This window comes from Arachis duranensis, unplaced genomic scaffold (assembly GCF_000817695.3).
Source record: "Arachis duranensis cultivar V14167 unplaced genomic scaffold, aradu.V14167.gnm2.J7QH unplaced_Scaffold_608113, whole genome shotgun sequence".
NCBI classification, from domain to species: domain Eukaryota; kingdom Viridiplantae; phylum Streptophyta; class Magnoliopsida; order Fabales; family Fabaceae; genus Arachis; species Arachis duranensis.
This window is the reverse complement of record NW_026264987.1, coordinates 1,363,696-1,390,699: the sequence shown is the minus strand read 5'-3', so window position 1 is coordinate 1,390,699 and position 27,004 is coordinate 1,363,696. Positions and strand designations below refer to the sequence as shown.

General features: G+C 29.9%; 2 protein-coding genes across 4 annotated transcripts; both read left to right on the top strand.

Annotated features, from left to right (window-relative positions):
* The first annotated feature begins 15,432 nt into the window (after positions 1-15,432).
* Positions 15,433-20,457, top strand: LOC107462082 (uncharacterized). 3 transcript variants are annotated; one of them, XM_052256735.1, is made up of 6 exons: positions 15,433-15,871; positions 16,565-16,672; positions 17,898-18,476; positions 18,559-18,874; positions 19,033-19,199; positions 19,561-20,457. In XM_052256735.1, the coding sequence occupies exons 3-5, from the start codon at positions 17,899-17,901 to the stop codon at positions 19,159-19,161; spliced, it is 1,023 nt and encodes a 340-aa protein (XP_052112695.1). In that variant the 5' UTR covers positions 15,433-15,871; positions 16,565-16,672; position 17,898; the 3' UTR covers positions 19,162-19,199; positions 19,561-20,457. The 3 variants fall into 3 exon arrangements, with proteins under 3 accessions (XP_052112695.1, XP_052112693.1, XP_052112694.1); XM_052256733.1 differs by having other exon boundaries at positions 16,560-16,672; XM_052256734.1 differs by having other exon boundaries at positions 16,560-16,672; positions 19,543-20,457.
* A 2,380-nt stretch (positions 20,458-22,837) lies between these two features.
* Positions 22,838-24,670, top strand: LOC127744579 (uncharacterized). The gene has a single exon (XM_052256732.1). The coding sequence runs from the start codon at positions 22,838-22,840 to the stop codon at positions 24,668-24,670; it is 1,833 nt and encodes a 610-aa protein (XP_052112692.1).
* Positions 24,671-27,004: the final 2,334 nt, after the last annotated feature.

Genomic DNA, 27,004 nt, shown 5'->3' with positions numbered 1-27,004 from the left:
GATATCATATAGTATTGATAATGATAATATTATTATATAGTATTATATAAACTTTCTAATATTAATTAGTATAGAAAATGGAAAAATTATTCCTTATGGCAATCATTCTTAGTGGAATAGTGTGTCCCTTATATAGTATTGATAATTGTTGCTTAATTTAAAGTAATTGTATGTTGGTATCTTAAATTTATTTTTTAATAATGACCTAAATAGATAAATCTAATTGAATTGAATGATTATATAAAATATTTTATATTATTAATATACTAAAATTAAATTCATTTTTCGGTACAGAATTTTATAGGTAAATTTTATACAAAATTAAGTTTTTTTTATTTTTTATTTATTTTATCTATGTTACTTTATTTAATTTTAAGTAGCGTTATATTTACAATTACCGCCAGTATGATATTTTATAAAATATGAAAATCAATTTTTTTTTATAATTTAAATATCAATTTTTGAATAGAAGAACTTAACAGACTCAGAGAGAGAGAGAGAAAGAGAGAGAGAGAGAATTAGTAATGGGGACAAAAATATAATAAAATTTAGGTATAGAAATTTTTTTTGCTTCCCACGATATTCAACAAGTTAAGGACTAATCCGTCATGAATTTGAATTCCATTTAAGAATCTACAATTGGCCGGCAACAAGTTGCTATACATACGAGACAGAATTCGAACCCTCAATACTTATTTAAGCAGACAACTAAGTTGATCACTTGATCAATCTAAATTGATTTAGATATATTCAAAATTTAAAATTAGAACTATCTAATACATATTGATAAGAACTAGAAATATACACACAATCATTATTATAATATTTAAAATAATAAAAATATAATTTCATACACATAGTATAATATTTAAAATAACAAAAAATATTTATAAGGACCTTTTTTTATTTTTAACATGATTAAATATTATTTTTTTATATATATTTTTAAACAATTATTTTACTTAATTGTCAAATCTACTTATTATAATTTTTATAGTATAAATAAATTTTTTAACCAAAATAATTACAGTATATTAATACATAGATAATATTTTTTTTATCTTATTTTTAAACAATTATTTTATTTTTTATTATCTCATATTTAATTATCAAATCTACTTATTATAATTTTTATAGTATAAATAAATTTTTTAACCAAAATAATTACAGTATATTAATACATAGATAATATATTTTTTTATCTTAAAACAATTTTTAAAAAATTACTAATAATTTAAGTTGTATTTAATTAGAAAACTAAGTTTTAATTTAATTATTAATTAATTAACTAATATAATATAATTAATTATCACTAATTTTTGAGTGTATTTATTTATTTTTCATACTAAATCAAATTTAACAATATAATTATTATTATGTATTAAGTTTAACAAAATATTTTTTAACATAAAATACAAAAGAACTATTTATATTTTATTTTGAGACAAATATAATATAATAAGTGGTATATATCACTACAAGAAAAACACACATTCAGGTACACTTGAAAAGTGTAGCCAAAAATGAAAAAAAATGATGCCTTAGGCTACGGCTACGCTTTTTGGGCTACGGCTACGCTTTTTCTAAAGAATATCAACGAAATGTCTTCATTTTAACACCAAAATATTCAACTTAATGATGTGATGGTACTAAGAATTTATTTCATGAAGAAATGAGTTGCATATTTACAAATTTTAATAGAAAAAATAAGTAGATAACGCATTGACATTAAGCTGAACAAGTCCAAAAATTCGAAAGAGAATGAACAGTGTTATTTACGTATAAGAAGAAGTCAACGATGACGATGACAATGACCTGACGATGATGGAGAAGAAGAAGGAGGAAGAGGAGGAGAAAAAGTAAAGAAAAGAATAAATTAAATGAAAAAAGAAGAAAACGGAGGAGGAGGAGGTGGTAATCACAAGGACAATAAGAAAAGAGAAAGATTAGGAAAAAGAAGGAGGACAAGAAGAAGAAGAAGTAGCAAGAGTATGTAAGTGAGATGAAGAAGAACCACCATGAAAAAAAGTGCATTCACGGTAAGTGGCGCGTGATGTGAAAAATGATTATAACAACTTAATTGAACTTGGGTATGTAATTCACTTGGAATTGATTGTAGAGCATTATTATTTAGTATATGAGAAAGTATAAGGAACCAATGGAGTATATGTACAATGTGTACAATGGGGGTTTAGGGATGTTCGATTTAGTAGGATATCATATGTTTATTATCCCTGGTATCTGGATGGTTATTACGGATAGTATGGATATATTGTGTTTGAGAAATTAGTAGTATTTTATCCTGGATGTTTATTTTTTAACTCATACTAGTGTATGTTCCCGTACCTTGTACGCGATAATACATAAAATTATATTAAAAATTTTATTAAAAATTAAATAATATATATAGTAATTATTATTATAAATATTTTATAAAGTTATAATTAAAATCAAACTCTCAAAATTTTTAATATTAAAATATTAAAAATAATTAGTATTTGTCTTAATCAATTTGAGTATGTTAAGTGATCATCTCACTCGTCCGCTTAAACAACTATTTGGAGTTAGAATCTCGCCTTGTGTATATAGCAATCCATTGGCTAGCGATAAACCCTTAATAAATGGAGTATCAATACGTGGTTAGACTTGGCAAGAGTTTTCGAATACGCAGGTACCTGACCCGTCCATACTCAGATGAAAATGGTAATTACTTGACTCGAGTCGGGACAGATTTTACTCAAGACAGGGTATGGTCGGGTTTAGGGTGTGCCCGCCCCAAATATATACATATAAATACTTTTTAGGAATTAGGATTTGCCAAACATTACACATGATTCATAGCTTCAGTCTATACTCTATAGCCATACAAGATAAACTCAATCATCCTCACCTAAAATCTTCTTCTTCTCGACTTCTTCACAAAAAAACTGCATAACTCCTGTCATGTTGTTGCTGAATCCATCGTTGCTTACCTATTCACAACTTTCATCTTCCTTCACAGCCAGAAATGGACCCACGTTTAATATAGTGTCGGCATTTGCCCCCACAAATTTTAAAAAAAAATAATATTTATATACATATCTACCACTTATTATATTATATTTGTCTCAAAATAAAATATAAATAGTTCTTTTGTATTTTATGTTAAAAAATATTTTGTTAAACTTAACACATAATAATAATTATATTGTTAAATTTGATTTAGTATGAAAAATAAATAAATACACTCAAAAATTAGTGATAATTAATTATATTATATTAGTTAATTAATTAATAATTAAATTAAAACTTAGTTTTCTAATTAAATACAACTTAAATTATTAGTGATTTTTTAAAAATTGTTTAAGATAAAAAATATATTATCTATGTATTAATATATTGTAATTATTTTGGTTAAAAAATTTATTTACACTATAAAAATTATAATCAGTAGATTTGACAATTAAGTAAAATAATTGTTTAAAAATATATATAAAAAATAATATTTAATCATGTTAAGAATAAAAAAAGGTCCTTATAAATATTTTTTTTTGTTATTTTAAATATTATACTATGTGTATGAAATTATATTTTTATTATTTTAAATATTATAATAATGATTATGTATATTTCTAGTTCTTATTAATATGTATTAGATAGTTCTAATTTTAAATTTTGAATATATCTAAACTAATTTAGATTGATCAAGTGATCAACTTAGTCGTCCGCTTAAATAAGTATTGAGGGTTCGAATTCTGTCTCGTATGTATAGCAACTCGTTGCCGGCCAATTGTAGATTCTTAAATGGAATTCAAATTCATGACGGATTAGTCCTTAACTTGTTGAATATCGTGGGAAGCAAAAAAAATATCTATACCTAAATTTTATTATATTTTTGTCCCCATTACTAAACTTTTCTGGGTCTGTCACTGTTCACAGCTTATGTCATCATCGCTGCTCATCCCGTTACCGTCGTTGTTGAGCCCGTCGCCACCATTCTCCTGCCGAGTTTCGTTTCTCTAGGTAAATTTTCCCCTCTTTCTCTATATATATATCTCTTTCTCTCTCTGTGTGTGTGTGAGTCTGTTAAGTTCTTCTCTTCTTCTTCCACAAACTCATCACTTAGTCGCCTTCGCTATGAACCCGGACGTTGCCGTTGTAGTTTCATCTAAGTCTGTCACCGAATAAAAAAGAATTTTTATTCAAGTTAAAAATAGACATGCATGAGATCATTTTTGCATGTAATTTCTGAATTTTCTCATCTAAATTTGATCTATGTGATTGAGTATTTTAGTATGGGATCATCGTAGTTTTGTTGTGGCACTAATGTGATAAAAGTTTCGGTAATTTCATAAATAATATATGAGATAGACCATATTATTAAAGTAATAAGAGAAATAACATTCAGATTTATGAGTAAAATTTATAAGAGGTTATCTCAGGAAAATATATATTTATAACTCAAGTAGAAGATTGTTAGAAAATTATTATTTCTTAATATATTTATGGATAATACATATATTAATTATAATCGTAAATTAAGTAATTTCACATTAAATGACTTATATAACGGTAATCTCATTTATTGTCATAAATGTTGAATTAAATAAGTCATCATTATTTTTGATTTGGATAAATGAGATTAAAATCATAGATACTATTTTATTTGAGTTTTAGGGTTTAATGAGTGTCACACTCAAATATAAATAATGACTTTAAAATTTTGGTCTCTAACACATCAAACTCACATTCGTAGCTCTTTTCCCACAGTAAAATTGTGATTCAGACCTATAAAAAATACAGAAGGTCTCTTAATTATATTTTTTAATGATTTAACATGGATGATCTTGAGGTTGAGAAATCCTAAAATTTTCAGCTAAAATAAAAATTTTATTCAATCAAATGATAATAAATAATTTCATTGAATTAAATTATATTAATGTGATCATTGGATGATAAAGAATGCTAGAAAAATAAATAAATAATATTTTAAGAGTATAGAAATATTAAATTGTCATTTCAATTTACTTTTTTAATGAACGATAATAAATATCTTAAATTAATTAATTTTTTTACAAAATTTATACACCTAAAACTATTTTATTTTTTCAAAAATCTTTTGAAAATACAATGGTTCAATGAGAGGTTGACTATTGAGAATTGAATATAATATTTTTAAATTCGTATTTTCAATAAAAAAATGTGCTTAGTTCTATCCATCCTAAATAATTCTATATTCACTGTTACTTATCCATCTAAATAATCTTAATATAATATTTAATATGATTAATTTTAATTAAATAATCAAATAAATTGAATATAAATATGTCTAATCTAATCGTATAAAAATAGCAGACATATTATATATATTTTGGGAATAAAACATCACTTTAAAATGAGATTATTATTATTAATGACATATAAATATTAAAATTATATTAATACATTAATAGAAATACATTATTATAATAAAAAGTTGCAAGAATTAAAATAACTGAAATTTATTAACTTTAATTAGTTAAATTAGATTAAAATAAGAAAGAGATGATTAATCAGATTAAATAAATTAAAAAAATATTACTGAACAAAGTAAATATCACAATAATTATATTACTAATTGAAAAATAATCTATTTAATCAATTTAAATTTTTATTGAAAATAAAAAACTAAAGATTATCAATGAATAAAAATAAATAGGATATAATACATTAAAGAATAATTTTGGTAGTATAAATAATAAAATTAAATTATTATATACAATTTTTATTTTTTATCTTATTATGATTGAAGTTAACATTAATGGTAAAAAACTAATTTTAAATAGTCCCAATTTGTATTTTACAACATAATTAAAGCATAATTCATAATTTTTTATTTTGTGATTAATCAATATTTTTTAAATTTTTTGGTTAAGTCCTCTGTGTTTATGATTGATAAATTTTTTTTACAAAACACAAATTTATTATGAGTTATTACAATCATAATTAATTAAAAAAATCAAGAAAAAATTATAAAAAATCAAATAAAAGATAAAAAATAGAGTAAACAATTATTTTGAAACTAAAAATTTGTTAATTGTGCTAGAAATTCTAAAAATTTATATCTTATTATATAATCAATTTTGTTACTCACTTTAACCTTATTATTCATTTATTGTATCTAAAAAGTATATAATGTCACACTTTATTTTTAAAAAGATAAAACTCTTCAAATACACAGTATAATATATAATTTAAGAACAATAAAATAAAAATATCTAGAATTTTATAATAGTATTTGAAATTTTCAATGACGATAATACAAAGAGTTTAAAACGACCAAATGAATTCAATAGTTATTCTTTGCACTTCTTATTTAAATTTGAATCTTAAAAGTTACTTTTATCTTTTTTTCTAATATAAATTATTTTTGACAAAAAATAGAGAAATAAATTGATTAGACCAAAAAAATATCCGATCAAAAAATTATTATAAGGAGATTTATAATTAGAAAAGAAAAGAATAAAAGTATTAATAATAATTAAGAAAAAGAAACGAAGCTTGTATTAAAGAATGTTAGAAAAAAAATAATAAAGTTCATATTAATAATAATGCTGAGGAATGATGTTGCTGCTTTGCTTTAGGCTTCTAACCTTCGTCTTTGGCCATCTTTTTTTCTGTTCTTTGCTTCTTCTTCTTTTTTTTTAAATTATCAAGTCATAAAAAATAAAGAACAATTCAAGAAAACAAAAGCAGTAAGATCGAAAACAGTAAGATCAATAGTAACTATACAAATCAAAATATATAGGAGAAAAACAAACTATTATATGATAGAATTAACATGAGTATATTTCATCATTAAATAAATAAAGTTAATGCACAACAAAATTACATGTAAAGAGAAAAAAAAAAGAAAAAAGAGTTAAAATATCCAAAGTGATAAAAAGATTATTTTATAGAAGACTATAAAATAATGAACTTCTAACTAAATTAAACTGTACTTATTATTATTAGAAAGGGTAAGAGAGAGCAGTAGAGAAAAGGTTTTTGTGTATTCAAATTGTGTAAAATGATATAATATAGAAGGGTATTTATAGGTGCTAAGAGAATCGAAATAATAAAGACGTAATATCCTATAATAAATATTTAGATATGTTAAATAATGCTAATTGATCTAATTGATCCTAATTATACTCTAACAATTATATTCAATTAATTGATATACATAATATTAAATTGCGTGATACTTAAATATCTCAATTAGTTAATATAATTAATCCACCTTAATAAATTGTATTTAATGAGTTAAAAGAAATAAATCACGAAATATTCTAAGAAACATGCCACGTCAACTTTATCATTAAGTGCAAAAATTCGATTTTTATATAATAGAATAAATAGAATAGATAGATATCTCATTATTGGTTATTTTAACTTATCTATTATATATATTTTTTATATTTACCACTCAATATATTAAAATACAATTTATATATCTAGATAAGAATTACATAGATATTTAATTAAAAGAGTATTTAATTTTTTAAAATATAATAACAGTTTTAATTTCTTTGATTTTTCTTTTTACATTTTGTGTGTGTGTTTTTTTAAATAAAAGACAAGCCTATAGCAAAAATAGGAAGAGATTGTAGTATTTATTGAAGAGGGAAAAAACAAATATAATTAAAATTCATACATTTAAAATGTGTTTGAACTTTGAAAAATGAGATGAGACATGAGAACCCACAGATACTTGGCTTCAATGAATCTGTTTACACCATTCAACTCAGTGTTCTTTAGCTTTCTGTTTTCTTCTCTTCTATTTCATATAAATTTATCAGTGCCAAACATGCATCACATAGAATATTTTTTAACTCCATCCTAATCCATATATTATTTTTGCTAAACAAAATATAAAAGAAAAAAAGACAGTAAATAAATTAAAGTTATTATCATTTAAAGAGACAGTAAATATATTAGTATTTTTGTATTTTAAATTAATTAAGATCTAAATGAAAGATAACATTAATTTAAAAAATTAAAATTAAAATTAACTCAAACATTGATATTTAAATTATAAAAAAATTAATTTTCATATTTTATAAAATATTATACTCACGGTAATTGTAAATATGACGCTACTTAAAATTAAATAAAATAACACAGATAAAACAAATAAAAAAATAAAAAATAACTTAATCTTGTATAAAATTTACCTATAAAATTCTGTATCGAAAAATGAATTTAATTTTAGTATATTAATAATATAAAATATTTTATATAATCATTCAATTCAATTAGATTTATCTATTTAGGTCATTATTAAAAAATAAATTTAAGATACCAACATACAATTACTTTAAATTAAGCAACAATTATCAATACTATGTGCATGTTTGGGCGCCATTATTCTGTTAAAAAAAGATCTTTTTTCAATGAAAAAAGATCTTTTTTTATTTTTTAACGTGTTTGGCAACTTTCTAATAGTAAAAGTAAAAGCACTAGTAAAATCAAAAAAAGATCTTTTTTGAGAAGTTGTAATTTACATCTTTTTTTAAAAGATCTTTTTTCCTTAAAAAAAAGATGTTTTTCATGTAATAAATAAACAAAAAAGTACTTTTATATTGTTATACCCAAACATAATTGATAGATAAAAAGACATTTTTACATGAGATATCCAAACATAAAATTACTTTTACTTCTCTATAAGATCTTTTAAAAAAAGATAACTCGAAAAAAGATCTTTTCTTAAAAGCTCACCCAAACAAGCCCTATATAAGGGACACACTATTCCACTAAGAATAATTGCCATAAGGAATAATTTTCCAATTTTCTATACTAATATTAGAAAGTTTATATAATACTATATAATAATATTATCATTATCAATACTATCTGATATCAAAACAAAAAAAAAATCACCTGCTAATATAATATTATCAATATTATATAAATCATCTTTGTATTTATTTTTCTGTGCGTATATAATATTTAATTAACACATTAAGACATATATAATATTTTGTTAATACATATATAATATAAAGTGATTTACAAATTATTATTAATTCGTATATAATGTATAACTAAATTTAATGAATTTAATTAGAATAAATAATAAATTATTTATTTTATTTCAGACTTTATAAATAAATAAATTAATTAACTAATATAACAAATTACAATTAATGTAGTAAAATTAATTAAGTAATATATATTATAAATTATATTAATATTTAAATATCTAATCAAATCAATTAGCTGATATAATTAAGTCATGGTAATAAATTATATTGAATGTGTTAAAATAATTAAATCAGGAAACATTCTCCAAAGCATGCCACGTCAGCTCCATCATTAAGTGCAGACATCCGATTTTTATATAATAGAATAGATAGATAGAATAGATTGGGCCAAATAAACAGTTGTACACATTGTAGAGATACTCTATTGGCTCCCTACTGGGATTCTTAGTATATATACTCTTATAAATTTAATTTTGATGCACTATCATTATAAAACAGTTTTACACGTGCATCTAATGACGTAATGTCACATCATGAAAAATAACTATTATTTTCATTAATCGCATGAATGGTTATCCAAAAAACAGGTGTGATTACACGACTGTATAAAATATTTTACACTATCAGTGAATCAAAATTAAACCCATACTCTTATATTTCTATGTCAAAAGTAAAAATATGGTATAACATTGAGTATTATAATGAGCTAAATTAAATTTATATAATATTTATAATTATATATTTATTATATTTAATATTATATATTTATTTAAACGATAATTAATAAATATAAATAAAAGTTAAAAGGGACAAGTTATGACTATCTTTAATCCTCAATTTTAGCACTAAATATTTTCGTATATAATTAAAAATGCATGAGATAAACTACAAAAGAAAAAAATGTAAGATAAATGAATGATCTCGTAAAAACATAAAAAGAACAAATTTTATTTTGCATCTTACTAAATATTTGAATAAGACTTTTTAATTAAGAGTTCTTGCTTAAATGCATTTTATGTAAAAAAAAGTATAAACTTTTTAAATTATGAATAAATGCTTTTTAAAGATAAATAATATAACGGACACAAACAAGCTACGCACATTTTAAAAAATGCATAGTTAACAAATATACTTTTATTAGAATTAACTTAATTATAAAATAGTATGGAATATTACTCTCTTTTTTTCTTTTTAATTTAGTTTGAAGAAATTGATAATTGTATTGGTTCAATGTTTAATATAAAATTTTGGTTTTGAAATCTGTGATTCTAAGTAAATTGCGGTATTCATTAACATAAATAACTGTCCTAATAATAGTATACTATGAACACATTAAAAAAGTTAATATTTATGGTTAATTTTTTTTTTGTTATGGATTGAAGAATTGTGTAATCCATTGTTATGGATGGATTGCGTGTTTGTTTTTATAGATATGAATTTTTTTTTGAAAGTGCAAATTAAAGGGTCGATTTTTGGGGTGAGAAGAAAACGGTGACTCTAATATTGGGTTTGAAGAATTCGAATTTTGAGCTATCACAAATTGGAGGCTATAATTTGTGTTGGGTGAAATTTTTTTATTTTGTACAAGTTGGTAAACTGGTTTTGTATTAAAAAAAATTAAAAACCCAAATTGGTGAGTAGGTTTTGTGAATTAAAAGAAATTAAATTAAAAAAAAACTCAAATTTAAATCTCCGATTTCTTTTCTAACCCTTCTTCTACATTCAGAAATTACACACAGAGCTCCAATAATGGTGAAAAACATCACTCTTGAGTCAATATGAAAATTAAAAAGCATATATACTTATAAGGGACATTTCTTTTTTTATATTGATTGGTGAATGTAATAAATAAATAAATTGAAGACAAATTGTAAAGACAAAGAATGACAAACTATTTTTATTATTTGAATTATTAGATGTACAACGAAATCAAACTATTCATATAAGTACATTACACTCATTTTAATGAATGATCGACTTTGGTGCGATAAGGTAGACGTTGGAGGAGCTCTCTCCGTTAATCTCTTTTGATGCTATAAAATATAATTATCAAACTCGACTCAACCCAATCAGTTATACCAAAAACTCAATCACTCGGTCACTTGGCCGGGTTGAGCCACCTTCCTAACCGTCTAAAAATTGGATATGATAAAAACCAATTTAACCCGTCTAGTTTTTATCAAAACCAGTGACATAACTTGGACCGGGTCATGCTTAATGTTTGTTTTTTAAATTTCGAAATCAATGTCGTTTTTCTTCATCAAAACCCTTATGCCTTAAGCGTGTACTTTCTCTCATCATTGTCTCACTAAAACTCGAGTTCTCTCATTTCTCACTATGGCTCACTAGCTCTTGCACTAAAAGTTGTCGTTAGTCATCACCGTCTTGCATTCAATCGCGCACGTGCACCTTTCCTGTGCTTGTCATCACTGGTGGCAAAAGCAGCAGGTCCTAGGATTGATTGTCGTTGTCGCTCTCTCTCTTGTTACTGTCTCTCACTCAATCGCACCGCCTCCTTTCACTCATAGTCGCTAGCGACAGAAGCAGCAGGTTCTGGGGCTGGTCGTCATTGTCGTCTCCTTGCTTCGAGTCTTATCGTTAACTTCCTTCACGCAACCAAAAGCCGGTTTTCAATTTGGTGAGTTCCAACAAATTTTTCTGTTATTCCTTTTTCAGTTTTGTTGCTGTAATGCATGACTACACTTTGATTTTGTTATTGAAAATATCACTGAATTCGTATTTTTGTTGCTAAAAATCATCACTGGTATGAATTTGTTACTGATTGAACCTTGAATAATTTGTTGCTTAAAATATCATGGTTCTAGAAATCGAGCCAGACTGGTCGGTCGGATCGGTCCAACCACAAACCGAACGTATTTGTAGTTTGACTCAAATGGAAAAATCGCAATTCTCAAAACCATGCGTGACCTGTAGAACCGGCTTGTTGGACAGAACCAAAACTCGGCCGGTTTTCCTAGAAACAGAAAAAGAATCGCGTCGCGTGACTTCTTTCCCCTTTTGTTCACTCAAATTCAAAAAAGGAACCTTGATCCCCCGAAAGAAATCAAAGAAAGAAACCCTGAAACCTAAGCTTCTCTAACACTGCCGCAAGGACTGTCACCATCCGTCGGGCTCAAGCACCGCAGTCGTCGTTTAGTCGCCCGCTCTTCTTCCTCATTCGACAATCGCACCTTCTCAGCATCTCCTTCAACCCTTACTTCCTCAGCAAAGCAAAATCTTCTCTTCTGTTGTTCTGCTCCGTCTAGCCATCGCTGCGCCACTACCGCGTCACCGCCTTCGTCGCATTTGGTCGAAGCCGCCGACCCCATTGCGCTCGTCTGTGCTCGTCTCGCGTGCCATGGAAGGTACTTTTTACTGTGATTATTGTTTTAATTCATTTACGATGGTTAAATTGTTATTACTGTGATTATTCTCCTTCAATTATTGTTGTTATTACTGGGGTTTAGGATTCTTGATCATGTTTTTGTAACTCTGTAATGTTGTTGTTCTGTTGTCCTTATGTTTTTTACTGTCTATTCTTGATCTTGTTCCGTTGTTATTTTGCTAAATTGTTGGGTTACTTTGTTTTAATTTGCTAAATTGTCGGGTTGTTGTGTCAATTTGCTAATTATTGGGTTGTGTTTCAATTTGCTAGATAGAGATTGAGACTTAGATTAAGATTGAGACTTAGATTGTTCTTGTTTCTTGTTATTGGGTTGCTGAATTTTCTATTCAGGTTTTGTTCTTAATAATTTGCTGGATTGAGATTGAGATTGGGTTGTTGATAGGGGTGTTCAAAACCGATTTGGACTGAACTAAACCGACAGATCGAACCGAAATAACCGAAAACCGAACAAACAGAAAAAAATTTGTTTTGTTGTTTTTTACGGTTTGGTTCGATTTTCGGTTTTGACCATAAAAACCCTAACCTAACCGAACCGGTTTGGCAAAAACCCTAAAATTACTAACCCCATCCCCTGACCCCCCAAATGAATGAAACGAGTGCTGCTGCAGTGCTGTGCGAGTGTGCTGCGCGAGTGTGCGTCTAGTGCCCTAACCCCCAAATCCCCAATCCAAACCTAGCTTAGTAGCTCTCTCTTCTCCAAATCTCTCCCTCTGCGCGGCCCACGTCCTTGAGTCTCCACACCTGCGAGGCTACGACACCCATGTTCCTCCCAAGTCCCACCACCGCGAAGCCTTCCTCCGAATCCCAACGCCGAAGCCTTCCTCTTCGCGGACAGAGCAGAGATCCTCCTATGTCCCACCACCGCGAAGCCTTCCTCTTCAGGCCAGCACGCCACCCTCTGACCCAGCAGGCCAGCAACACGCCACCACCCACTGACTCAACAGGGCAGAGCACCACGCCAGTGAGACGCCACGAACCAGCAGCATTTCTGGGTTCTAGCCACGATCATCAATTCAACCCAGCACCTGCCAGTCTCCCACAACACAGCAGCCACTGGTTGACCCTCTTCCAGTGCTCTTCCTCCTTCTCATCCACTTGACTTCAGGTTTGATTTTCTCTCCTTCTATGTATCTAAAGCTAATTAGACATATTGAGTTTATAATTATGAAATAGTTAAGGTTTGATTTTGTTAATTATAATTTTTGTGATTCTGAGTTGCTGGATTTGTTTAGGGTTTTGTTAGTTTCTTGTTAATAACTTTGATTCTGTGTTTCTGAGTTGCTAGGTTCAAATTTGCTTGTTTTGCTTAGTTCAAATTCTAATACAAGAAAATGAAACATTTGTAACAAAAATTTTGTATCAAATTTAAAATTGTTACAAAAAAGATTTTTTTGTAATAAAAATTGGTGATTGTTACAAAAAAAACTATTGTTTTGTAACAACATTATAAGTTGTTACAAAACATTCAAATTTTTTGTAACAATCTATTTTTTTGTTACAAATTATGTTATTTTTTGTAATGTGCTGGTGTATTGTTACAAAATATTACAAAATATTATAATATTTTGTAACAAAAAGTAAAGTAGTTGCAAAAATTCGAAATATTTTGTAACAAAATATCTTTTTGTTTAAAAAACTCAAATTATTTTGTAACAAAAAATTAATTTGTCACAACATTTAGAAAAATTCTCCATATACAAGTATTTTCCCATACAAGTCATACAAGTTATTTATTTTTCTTCTTTTTCTTTTTCCATGCCTCCTCTTTTTCTTCTCCTTCTTCTTCTTTTTCCGTGCCTCCTCTTCTTCTTCGTTTTTGAAGTGTTTCATCTTCATCGTCGTGTTTCTCCTCGTCTTCTTCCTCTTCATCTTCTGTACCTTCTTCTTCTTCTTGCTGCACGTTTTTCTTCCTCTTCTTCTTCTTCTTTTATTTCGTTTCTTGCCTTCTCTTTCTCCTTCTTCATTTACGTGCTTTTCTCTCTGTTTTCTTTCTTCGTTATTCTTGATTTCCATTATTTTTTGACATCAAGCTCTGAAATCGTTTTTGAAGAAGAAGAAGCAGCAGAAGATGAGGAGGAGAAAGAGAAAGAGTTCTGAATTATGCATAAGGTGTACTTCAACGAATTTTGGGTGTATTTCTTAAATTCTTTGGGTGTATTTTTGTAATCCTTTGGATGTATTTCTGTAATCCTTTGTGTGCATTTCTATAATTGTTTGGGTGAATTCCTGTAACCGTTTGGGTGTATTTCTGTAATCCTTTGGGTGTATTTCTGTAATTATTTGGATGTATTTCTGAAGTTCCATTATCTTCAAAACTATTTCAAAGCTTGATTTCAGAAACCATGAAAATCGAAAAAAAACGAAGCAAGAATACCAGTGATAAACGCAGATAAAACAACGAATGAAAAGGCAAAGAGAGAACGCATGAAGGAGATCAAATTTGGCAAGAAACTCGTTTTCACGGAGGAAGAAGAAGAAGAGTAGGAGAAGAAGAAGGAGAAGAAGAAGGAAGAGGAGGAGGAGAAGGAGGAACGCATGAAAATCGTATATGGGTCAGCGTGCTTTTTTGTTAAGTTTCTCCCAACTTGTATGACTTGTAAACCAAATGACTTGTAGTTGTATGTGTAGCACTCCTCTAATTAACATTGTTTGTAACAAATTATTTTTGTGTCACAAAATATATATATTTTATATTTTTTTCAAAATATTAAATACTTTCAGAATAAAAAAATTGTTTATATATTTTTTTAAAATAATTTTATTTTGTTTCAGAAATTAAAATTTTTTTCATATAATTCTTTTAAAATATATTTTACATATTATTTTTTACATATTCATTAATTTTAATTAATAATCAGACTTTTAAAGTAAGTAAAAACTAATTTGTGAAATTTAAAATTTTTTTATTAATTTATAAATATAAATAACAATAATTAAATATATCTCAAAAAAAAAAAATAAAAAACTAAAGGCAAATCTGTAAAAACCAATAGGTGAAAGACTGAAAGTAAATGTAAAGTTGTAAAAAAACCCTAAGTTCCTACTCCTCGCTCAGCCTCACTCAGTCACTCTCAACCCTCATCGCGCCGTCTACTCTATCTGCGAGGGAAAATGCAGCTTCAGCCGGAAGAAGAATCACCGGCGTAGCCCCTGGGAAACGTCTGCCTCGTCGTCGTGGCCTCTGCAAGCACCGTCTCCTCCCGCGTCGAGTCGTGTGCGGCGGCGTCGTGGTCCTCGTTCGTTCCGTCGCAAGCGCCTCCAGTCGCTCCTCGCATCTGCTTCGTCTGCGCCACTGCTCACCTCCGTCTCTGTCGTCCCCTTGTTGGTTCACTCCTCTGCTGGCTCTGCTCTGTTCGTGCCGAAGCTCTGCTCGTGCGGTCACCTCTCCTCGCCGGTGGCCTGCCTCTTCGACGGTGGAACGGCCCCAACCCGTCGCTGACGGCTGACTTTGGTTCTGCTTCTGACATTCTGCAGTGTAGAGGTGAGTTTTTTTTATATAAAGTTATTCTATATTAATTTTGTAGACTTCATATTTGCTGTCTTTTTGTTCTTTTTCCTTTCTTGAGGCTTGTATACTAGCTTGATAATCAAATGATGAAGATTTAATAACAGGGTCTTCTTCTGGTGTTGTGTAGCACTCTTTAATTTCCTTTTGATTCTGCTTATGTTGTGACTGAAAATATTAGTTTTATATCTGGGTGAAAATGTTAGTGTTATTAGCTTTTGCTTTCTTTCTTAGTGATTTCTATTCTGTTTTTTTTTTTTATTTTTTTTTTTTATTTTTGTGTTTGTGAATTGAGTAAAGTAGGTAACTACATTATCCTTATTAACTATGTTGTTAGTTGATTATCTTAGCTGAAATATTGAACCTTGATTCTGCTGATGTTGTGGTTGAAAATATCAGTGTTATATCTGGTAGATAATCTTATTTTAGCTTATTAGGAGAGTTGATATTTGATTCTAATTTTTGTTTTTGTGTTCTATTATTTTGATTCTAGTTTTTGCTTTCTTTTTCAATGATTTTGATTCAGTTTTTATTTTATTTTATTTTATTTTATTTTTGTGTTTGTGAATTGAGTAAAGTAGGTAATTAGGTGATCCTTAGTAACATAGAAATATTGATTAAATTTTGTTATTAATTTTGTGTATTTTACATTGCATTGATTTAGGATAGTTTATGCTGCTCTGCTCATCCGGCATTGTCCTTTGCCGCTGCTGGTCTGATTCGGCTGTCCTTCTTATCCTGCTGGTCTGGTCTGGTCCAATTACTTCTCTGCTAAAGGTAACTTCAGTTTATTTGAGTATTGTTAAATATGTTGTTAGTTGATAATCTTAGCTGAAATATTGAACCTTGATTCTGCTAGTTGAAAATACTAGTGTTATATCTGGCTTCTGGTTACCACTTTAGTAACGGCTTCTGGCTTCTGCTGATATTGAAGATAAAAAATTGTTACCACTTTAGTAACGGCTTCTGGTTTTTTGTATCAGAAAAAATTGTTACAAAATATCATATTGAATTGTAACAGTTCCATTTTTCGTTACAAAACTTTTTGTAACGGGATTTACTGCAACGGCCCCTTTTTTTGTTACAAAAAACTTTTGTTTCAAAATTTCGACGTTTTGTAACAATTTTTTTTTGTTACAAATACGGCTTTTTCTTGTAGTATGATTCTCTGATTCTGTGATTCTGATTATGTTATTCTGAATTGAGTTTTGGTTTTCTGCACTTATTTTGCTTGTTTTGAAATTTTGTTAATAATACTGTTGAGTTACTATGTAATTTCACTAATTTTTGTTCAATAATCATTGATTCATTGTTGCTGTTTGTTGGTATTGTTTACTTTATTGTTGGTATTCTTGTTTGTTGATTCATTGTTGCTCTTGCTCAGCACTATTTTGGTTTTTTCTTCTTCCTTCTTTGAATAAGTTTCACATCTATTTCTATTCTGCTGTCTGATTTTGTTGAGCCTCTGCTTTTACTTGGACTTTCCAACACCATTTCTTGTTGCTTTCCATTTGATTCAAATTCGTGGCTTTCTTGTTACTTAGGGTTCACTGCTGCTATTATTGATTATTGAAGAGGTAATTCTGAATTGAATAGATGTCTTTATTAATCAAATCAGAAAATTTTGTAGATGTCTTTATTCTTTATCATGTTGAGTGTTTACTCTTAAAATTTATTTTAATTAGATGGTTCTAGATGATGGATTAAGTATGTATGTATGTATGTATCAATGGGATTTTCTATTCAAGTCTTAACATTAATTTGCTGATTTTCTATTCAAGTCTTAACGTTTAATTTGTTTCAACTGGGATTAGTATCAATGGAGAATTATAATTGTTAGGTTATTACTGTGATTCTCCTCCTGGTTTAGGATTCTTGATCATGTTCTTCTTGATTATGTTATGTTGTTCTGTTGTCCTTATTTTTTTGGGTAAATTATATTTTTTGTCGATAATGTTTTCGAAATTGATCTTAACGCTTAATTTGTTTTGACTGGGATTAGTATGGAGAACAATAATTGGTATATGAACAAGTCTGAAGTCAAAAGAGTAGAAAATGGCAGAGTTATCATCTCAAATGCATTATTGCGCAGTAACGGAAAAAGGGTCAAAATTCTGGAAGTTTCAAGTGATGATAGAGAAGAAGTTGAGAGGCAGAAACGTTGTTTTCGGACTTCCTTGGCACTCTCATCTAAACATTTTTTACAAGGACTTTTTTGTTTTTCCGAGAATAATGGAGAGAGATGGGTTTTTATTTACGAGAATTATGACACTGATTTAGCAGATGCTTGGGCTCACAATTGGGACAAATTCAAGGTTTATCTCAAACAATTTTTACAAGCTCTGTCAAGTTTATACGAAGAAAAGAACATGTGTCATGGGAAAATAAGCCAGTACAATTTTGTAATAAATGGGGACAGAGGAGGACTCGTTACCGGAGTCGAGGGAAATCCTTTTCCTTTCATGAGCAAAGATGCCGTTGTTAGGGGCGAGATGTGGGGTCTACGTAACATTTTATTTTCTTCGCTGAATCTCGGTTCATCTTCAAAAGAACTCGATATGTTCTTAGATTTTTTACCATGGTGAGTGAATCTATTCTTTAATTAGTATATGGTTTTTATTTAAATTTCGTATATATTTTATGATTTATTACTATTATTTCAGGTGTAGATCATGGAATCAGGTGTTTTGTCATCCGTTTTTCTTAGATTTTCAACACAGATGTTATTATTTTATTTTGGCCAACCAGTATTTAAATGACTATTTAAGAAAAACTGTGCATGCCAACCATCTGGGAAACGCAATTAGAAAGCAACTTGAGAACCATCAGATATATATGAAAAGGTGGCAAGTTGGAGTGAACAGAGTGAACTATCCGGCAATGATGCACATTTTGAATGATCCAAGTACAAATTATGGTTTTGGTTCTAATGAGTTTCTTCGATTTGCAAGAAACTGTGTAGCTCACCTATACATTGCGGTAAATTATTTCTTTTATGTTTATACTTTTGAATTTAATTTAGCTATAGTATTTTCATATTTTCACACAAATAAATATTATCTAAATATTATTATATTTTTTAAAATTATATACTAAATATTATTTTATTTTATTATATATATATTTTTTTCTAACAGCCTAATGGTGAGATGTGTCAACAAGCTGAAACTTTGGTGAGAATGATTGAGGATTCCTATCCTGCATTTTTAAGTGCAGTACATGGTGTGTTTGTGGCGGAGGATATTTATATTTTTGATATGCCTTAATGGCTGAATCTTGATTGCCTCTGCATGCACTAATTCAGGTATTATCTCGAACTTGGTATGATGATGTTTTTTTTTTTGAAATATTGGTATGATGATGTTCTTTAAGCCTAAACAATTGTTCTCCTAGATATTGGCATCTTAATTCATGTTTACCATTTGATATTGAAATAATGCGATGGTTTATGTATTGTCTTGTCTCACAAATTAACATCAGCAGTAGTAACAGAGTAATTTTTGTTGGAGACAAAAACTGAAAAATCCACTGTTGGGTTGTCCTAATTGCGGACATCTTAATTATAACATCATTAATCTTCCTTCCACATTTGAATTATTTATTGCTTGTGGTGAGTTTCTTTTGTTTTTTTTTTTTTCAATCTTAAGCTTATAAATCTAATGCAGCAAAAGAGGCCGTTGGAGCAGAAGATACCCCTTTGGGAGGTTGGTCTGTAAGGTTGCGTTCTGCTGCTCAGGGAATCCTGAATGTTCCAGGATTGAGCTTAGGAGTTGGTCCAAAAGGAGGACTTTTTTTTTGGATAAAATGCTTGGTACTTATCTCTCAACTATAAGTATGCAGGAGGATGTCCCATGTGAGTTTAGGGCTTTGTTAGCAAACTTAGTGTTTATATGAAAATTTACTGTGTATGAAAGTAACTCTGTAAACAGCTATTTACTAAGCTCTCTAGATTTTGCAAAGGCTCAATTTTCAAAGCTTAATATATATTACTTATGAAACTGATCTCAACATCTGATTGGGTTCAAAACCCGTTTTACTAAGTTCATCCATACAAACAGAGATGTTTCATGTGTGCGCTCTTGGTGGAGCAGATAATACCAACAGCACATGCACTAGAGTGGTTAATTTTTTTTAAGAAATGCCGGCATATTATTTGGCAACTATTTTAGAATGATCTGTCCACCCCTCCTATATCGGTGGAGCTAAAAAGGGAATGATGTATGTTAGTCTAGCTATAATTCGATGATAATTTATGGTGGTATCATACTGTCTCCCTTTCTTATCATTTTTATGTTAGAGTTGTGTCTAGTTGGGAATTGTCTAGCTATTCTATTTTGTAGTATTATCATAATTTTTGTGGGTTTTGGGCAGATAGGAGATACCTCTTTAAACCTAGTCTTTCCTTGTCTTTATCATTGCAGATTCAATCCTGGGTTTGTCTTTCTCTTGGGACTTCCATTTCTTTCATAACCTTAATGATAGGGAATCCTTTCAACTTTTGGCTCTCAGGTTTCTAACGGCTGACAATAGGATATTGTCTCTTGATTCCTCTGGAAGTTTTAGCTGTAAATCTCCCAATTTTTAAAATGAATACAAATTGAAGAAAAAATTGTGAAGAAAGAAGTGTGAGTAAAATGATCATGATAGTATTTCATTAAGCAGCAGCAATTGTCATAGGAAATAGTTGACAACAGGAAAGTTTATGCAATAAACTGAAATCAAAGATGCATCCAGTCCTGAAATACAAAAGGATACCAAATTGACAAGAACTTTTCGGAGACAGGCTTTGAGAAACCATGTACATACACACTACGATGCGCAACACAAGTACATCAAGTAAAATTTGCATTCCAAATAGAAAATTAGATAATAACTATATACCTTAATGACATATCAAACCGGTCTTAAATTGTAAAACATAAACACCTAGTCCCTCACTGATAGGTTCCAAATTTTGGGACAATGAGTATGCATGCTCACATACTGTAAATAGAATAAGATTCCATTAGAACAACAACAACAACAACAACAAAGCCTTGTCCCACTAAGTGGGGTCGGCTACATGAATCAAACGATGCCATTGTGCTCTGTCATGTATCATGTCTACAGAGAAACCGTTTACATGTAGATCTCTTTTGACCACCTCATGGATGGTCTTCTTAGGTCTTCCTCTGTCTTTCGCCCTTTGTCCATCTTCCATCTCATCCACCCTCCTGACTGGGTATTCTATCGGTCTTCTTCTCACATGTCCAAATCACCTGAGACGCGATTCAACCATCTTTTCCACAATGGGTGCTACTCCAACTCTCTCCCTTATATCTTCATTCTTTATTTTATCCAATCGCGTATGACCATCCTGTATGATGCACCCAAGATACTTAAAACTTTTAACTTTTCGTAGGATGTTTTCTCCAATCTTCACCTCTATATTGGGGTTCAGGGACGGATGCATTCATTGAGTAGTGGGGGCAACTGCCCCCAGTGAAATTTCAGAAATTACTTAATACTTCATAATAAAATGTCTTAAATGCCCCCACTATATAATTTATTTTGACCCCACAACCCCAAATCAAATCCCTAACCCCCCTTCTTTTCCCAATCTTCTTCATCTGCTCCAAGCCTCCAAGCTTTGCAGCCTCCAACTCCAACCTTCGCACTTCGCAGGTCGCAGCCCGCACTCGGCAGTCGTCAGTCGGCACTCTTGTCTCCAGATATTAGAGCCACTCCGCCGCTCCACGTCTCAGCCAGTGTCACGGCTCTCTCCCCGCTGACGTTTCTGGCTCTCCGGCCTCTGCCCTCCTGTCTCCAGAGTCACTGCCGTGTCTCCACATCTCCGCGTCTCCTTCTGCCTTCTTCTTCATCGATCGGTTCCGATCCGTTCGTCCTTCTTCTTCGAATACTGCAAATCTGTGATCTTCTTCTCTCTTTGGTTTTCAATCTTCAGTCTTCACTCTTCAGGCTTTAGCAGAAAACGCCTGGCTTTTGTCCTGCTGCCGCTGAACACCGCATAGATTCGTCACTGGCTACTGTCTACTGGGTTTTACACTTTTGCTTCCTAGAGTTCAACTGTTCAGATTCAATCTTGGATTTTTTTTGGTACAGTCATGAATCATGATTCACAGATCTGCAATTCTGCTTATTCACTTATTTGCTTCATTGTTGTTTGATAACTGATTTAGACATTTAGTTGTTAATTGTGAATTTGTATTGAATATTTGATTTTGTTCTGATAATCTGATGTAATGCAAGTTTAGTTTGATTAATTTATTTGTTAATTATTTTTGTGCATTGATTTAATTATTTTTGAAGACTTAATTTGTTCTGATGTATAAATACGAGAAAACAATATAAATCAGTCAATAATCAACTAATAGTCTAATATTGATTTTGAATTTTTGGATGTAGAAAGTAGAAATCTTCTGATGATTCCTTTTAATGATCTGATATATATTTGTTGATTAAGATGAAGCATTCTATTTGTTGCATCAGATTGGGAATTTTTAATTCTTTCATAGCAGCTTGATTACCTAATACCCTCCTCTTGATTGGAATTCACAAGCATGAAGCATCCTCTTTAATCAATGATAAGGCAAAGAAATGAGTGGCTGACAAGAGAGACTGAAAATTATTTTCTTGTTGTTTTATTTAAATTATTTTGTTGGAATTCACAAATCACAAGCATTCTCTTTAAGCAATGATAAGGCAAATTCTGTTTAAGTAATGATAAGGCAAAGAAATGAGTGGCTGACAAGAGAGGCTAAAAATTATTTTGTTGTTGTTTTATTTAAATTATTTTGTTGTATACTTGTATTTATAATTTTATATTGTAATTTTTAATTTGTGTAGAATTGTGTATTTATAATTTTATAGTGTATTTTTAATTTGTGTATAATTTTATACTTGTATTTATAATTTTGTATTTATAATTTTATCTTATTAGTAATGGAGAAATATTTCAAAAGAACCTCATCATTGGAGATTGGATTCCAAAACAATTCATCGACTTCTTCTAATAAAAGGAGGTTTTTAGAATTTGAAGTAGATAATCTTATAGCAGATCCAGGACAACGACCAAAGATTTCAAGTTATCACCCGAATGACAGAGACAAAGTTAGATGTGCATATTTGCAAAAAGGTCCTTGTCAACCAAGGACTCACGATTTTCCGCAAACTGCTTGTGGTTCTTCTTTTCGAAGATTTAATCCTAATTGGTTTGATGACTATGGCAACTGGTTAGAGTATAGTATATCAAAAGATGCTGTTTTTTGTCTTTGTTGTTATCTTATGAAACCTGAGACTGAAGGTGGTGATGCTTTTGTAACTACTGGCTTTTCAAATTGGAAAAAAAAGGAGAGACTACAAATTCATGTTGGGATTCATGATAGCGCTCATAATCAAGCTTGGAGAAAATGTGAAGCACTTATGAGACCAAAACAACACATCACTGCTGCTATTGAAAAACAATCTGAGCAAGCTAAAAAGAATTATCAAATTCACTTGACAGCAACAATTGATTGTATTAGATTTCTTTTGCGACAAGGATTGGCCTTTCGTGGTAATGATGAGACAGATGATTCTGTTAACCAAGGAAATTTTTTGGAACTTCTAAACTTTCTTGCGCAACATAATGAAGAGATTGGTCGTGCTTTCAAAAATGCTCGTGGGAATCTTAAACTAATAGCACCCTCAATTCAAAAAGATATTGTAAGAGCTGCTGCAAGGGAAACGACAAAAGTTATTGTAGATGATATTGGGGATGAATTATTTGCTGTATTGGTTGATGAAGCCCGTGACATTTCTATTAAGGAGCAAATGTCAGTTTGCTTAAGGTATGTGAATAAAGAAGGACAAGTTAGGGAGCATTTTCTTGGTCTTGTTCATGTTTCTAATACTAATGCTTTATCTCTAAAATTAGCATTGGAGTCATTATTAGAAACACATAATTTAAGTTTATCAAGAGTACGTGGACAAGGATATGATGGTGCAAGTAACATGCAAGGAGAATTTAATGGTTTGAAAACTTTGATATTGAAAGAAAATTCTTATGCTTTCTATGTACATTGCTTTGCTCACCAACTTCAGTTAGCTCTTGTAACGGTTGCAAAAAAACAAGTTGAAATTGCTTTGCTTTTTAATTTGTTAACTAATTTGTGCAATGTTGTTGGAGCTTCGTGTAAACGAAGAGATATGCTTCGTGATAGTCAAATGACTAAGACAATTGAAGCACTAAAAAGTGGAGAAATTTCTAGTGGGCGTGGTTTGAATCAAGAAATAGCTTTAAAAAGAGCTGGAGACACTAGATGGGGTTCACACTATGGAACTATACTTAGATTAATTTCTTTATTTCCTTCTGTGGTTAATGTTCTTGAATATGTTGAGGAAGATGGAAATAATTCAGAACAAAGAGCTGAAGCATGTCATTTATTGAATGTCATTCAATCCTTTGAATTCATTTTCAACTTGCACTTGATGAAAAATATCTTGGGAGTTACTAATGAGTTATCTCAAGCGTTACAAAGGAATGATCAAGACATTGTAAATGCTATGGCATTAGTCAAAGTGTCTAAGCAACGGTTGCAAAATATAAGAGATGATGGCTGGTCTCTTTTACTTGACGAAGTCTCACTGTTTTGTGACAAACATGATATTACTGTTCCAATCATGGATGATATATTTGTGTCACAAGGAAGATCAAGACACAAAGCTCAAAAGATATCAAATTTGCATCATTTTCAAGTTGAGATATTCTATCAAGTAGTTGATATGAGACTTTAAAAAATATTGTTTATCCATTAGTGTTTCTTCTTTTGAAGTTAGCTTTAGTTTTGCCTGTAGCAACTGCATCAGTTGAAAGAACCTTTTCTGCTATGAACATCATAAAGAGTCGGCTTCGCAACCGTATGGGAGATGAATTTTTAAATGATTGTTTAGTGACATACATAGAAAGAGAGACATTTGATTGTATTGACAATGAAAAGATTATTCAATCTTTTCAAAATATGAAACCTAGAAGAATGGAATTCTAAATTATTTGTTATTATTTTGAATTATTATTTTATTTTAATTTATTGGTTAAATAATTTAAAAAATATTCATATTTTATAACATTAATTATAAAAATTATTATTATATTATATATATTTTGCCCCCACTGAAAAAATTTTCTGGATCCGTCACTGTTGGGGTTTTCCCTTCTCAGACTGAACTTACATTCCATATATTCTGTCTTGCTACGGCTTATGCGCAGACCATACACTTCTAAAGCTTCTCTCCATAACTCCAACTTCTTATTTAGGTCTTCCCTTGACTCTCCCATAAGGACGATATCATCGGCAAAAAGCATGCACCATGGCACAGGCTCTTGGATGTGCTCTGTGAGTACTTCCAAGACTAATGTGAAAAGGTATGGACTTAAGGATGATCCCTGGTGTAATCCTATACCAATAAGATTCCATTAGAACAATTGTTAGAAACCTTAAGAGCTTCAATAACCGAATTAAAGCATATATTGGCACTCCCAAGCCACAATATCTTAATTCAAATAACATATACATTTTTAAATTAGCACACAATTATACGTTGATTTTAACCAATTTAAATTGTCAGCTAAATCACAGGCGAAGTTCGAATTAGCAACAAAGAACTCAATATTAACATCAATTTCATTTTATTGAGTAATTCTTTAATACTTCTTGTCTATATTGTTGATAACTTGATATATAGTTCAATGATGAATATGTAACTCTCCTTTTTAGGAAACTTAACCTCGTACGTATATACTATAGTCGGCCAATAACTTTTACAGTTTTACTGTATCATGTTGAACATATAACAAAGACAATACACATAATTTTATAATAACTTTTATATCCAATGTTAGCCAAAGTAAGTGAATAAATTAATCATCTGAAATAGCAACTATAAAGCTTAAAATAAGCCATTAACCAGAACCAAGTAGGCAATTTAAACAAAATCTTATTCAGAACCAAAAAGATTAAACAAACTAATAGACCTACCAAATGTTCTCAAAGTTCCAACAAACAACAAATTATTTATTCTAATTTCTTTACTTGGCTTTGTAGATTCAACTGGTAGAAAGTTATGATGTTGGCTATTCACGAGAAAGAAAAATAGCATAACCAAAAGAAAATTATAATAGTATTCTACACTTTCTATCTGTTCCTCCAAAATTAACAAAAATTAAAATTAAATTATACAACAAAAAAGAACAAAAGTGTGATGAAGGCAATGTCTAAGGAAAATTAAACTCAAAAAGAAAGAAAAATTCAGCATGCTTCATTTGATAGAGTAATCCATAGATCAAAAATGGAATGATCCAACAAAAAATGTAGTATCTTGGTGCGGTGATGGACTTCTGCGCTTGAGATGGTGCAACGGAGCAGCACAAAGCAGAGTAGAGGAAAGCTTCAGGCAAGCAAAGTGCAGTATATGATGGACTTCGTCTTTCGCAGCTGCAACAAAATTGAACCACGCACAACTGGGAGGAGATGGTGAGCAGCTCTGGCAAAGGAGAGGAAGCAGAAGAGCCTGGCATTGCTGTCTTTGTCGGATCCAACAGAAACGCTGCTAATTGGAGCTCGGAGAAAAAGGCTATGAGTGTTGTCACGGCCTTGGACGAACTCCAACGCTACCGTGGTGGCATTCGGACTTAGAAGCTTTGGTGGAAAGAACACTTTATTACTCAAGTGTTTGTTACAAATGACTCCCACACCCAAACTCTAACTCTCACCTTCTATTTATAGCCATCCACCTTCTTAATGGATGGTTAGGATTAAATCTAATCAACGGTCTAGATTAATCATCCAAAACCTTCATTACAAATATCTATCCTACCACAACTTTATAAATACTTTTAGATTATTCCATACTATTCTTCATACTTCTATATACATCCACACTCTTCTAGATTACTCTATGATCTTCCAGAGTCTTCTAGAACCTTTTAGGATATTTCGGGACCTTCTAGGATATTCTAGAACATTCTGAAACCATCTAGAGCATTCTCAAACACTCTAGAAAACTATACAAACACCATTAAATCTAACCTTCTAAAATTTACCATGATATTCTCCCCCACCTAATGCGTAG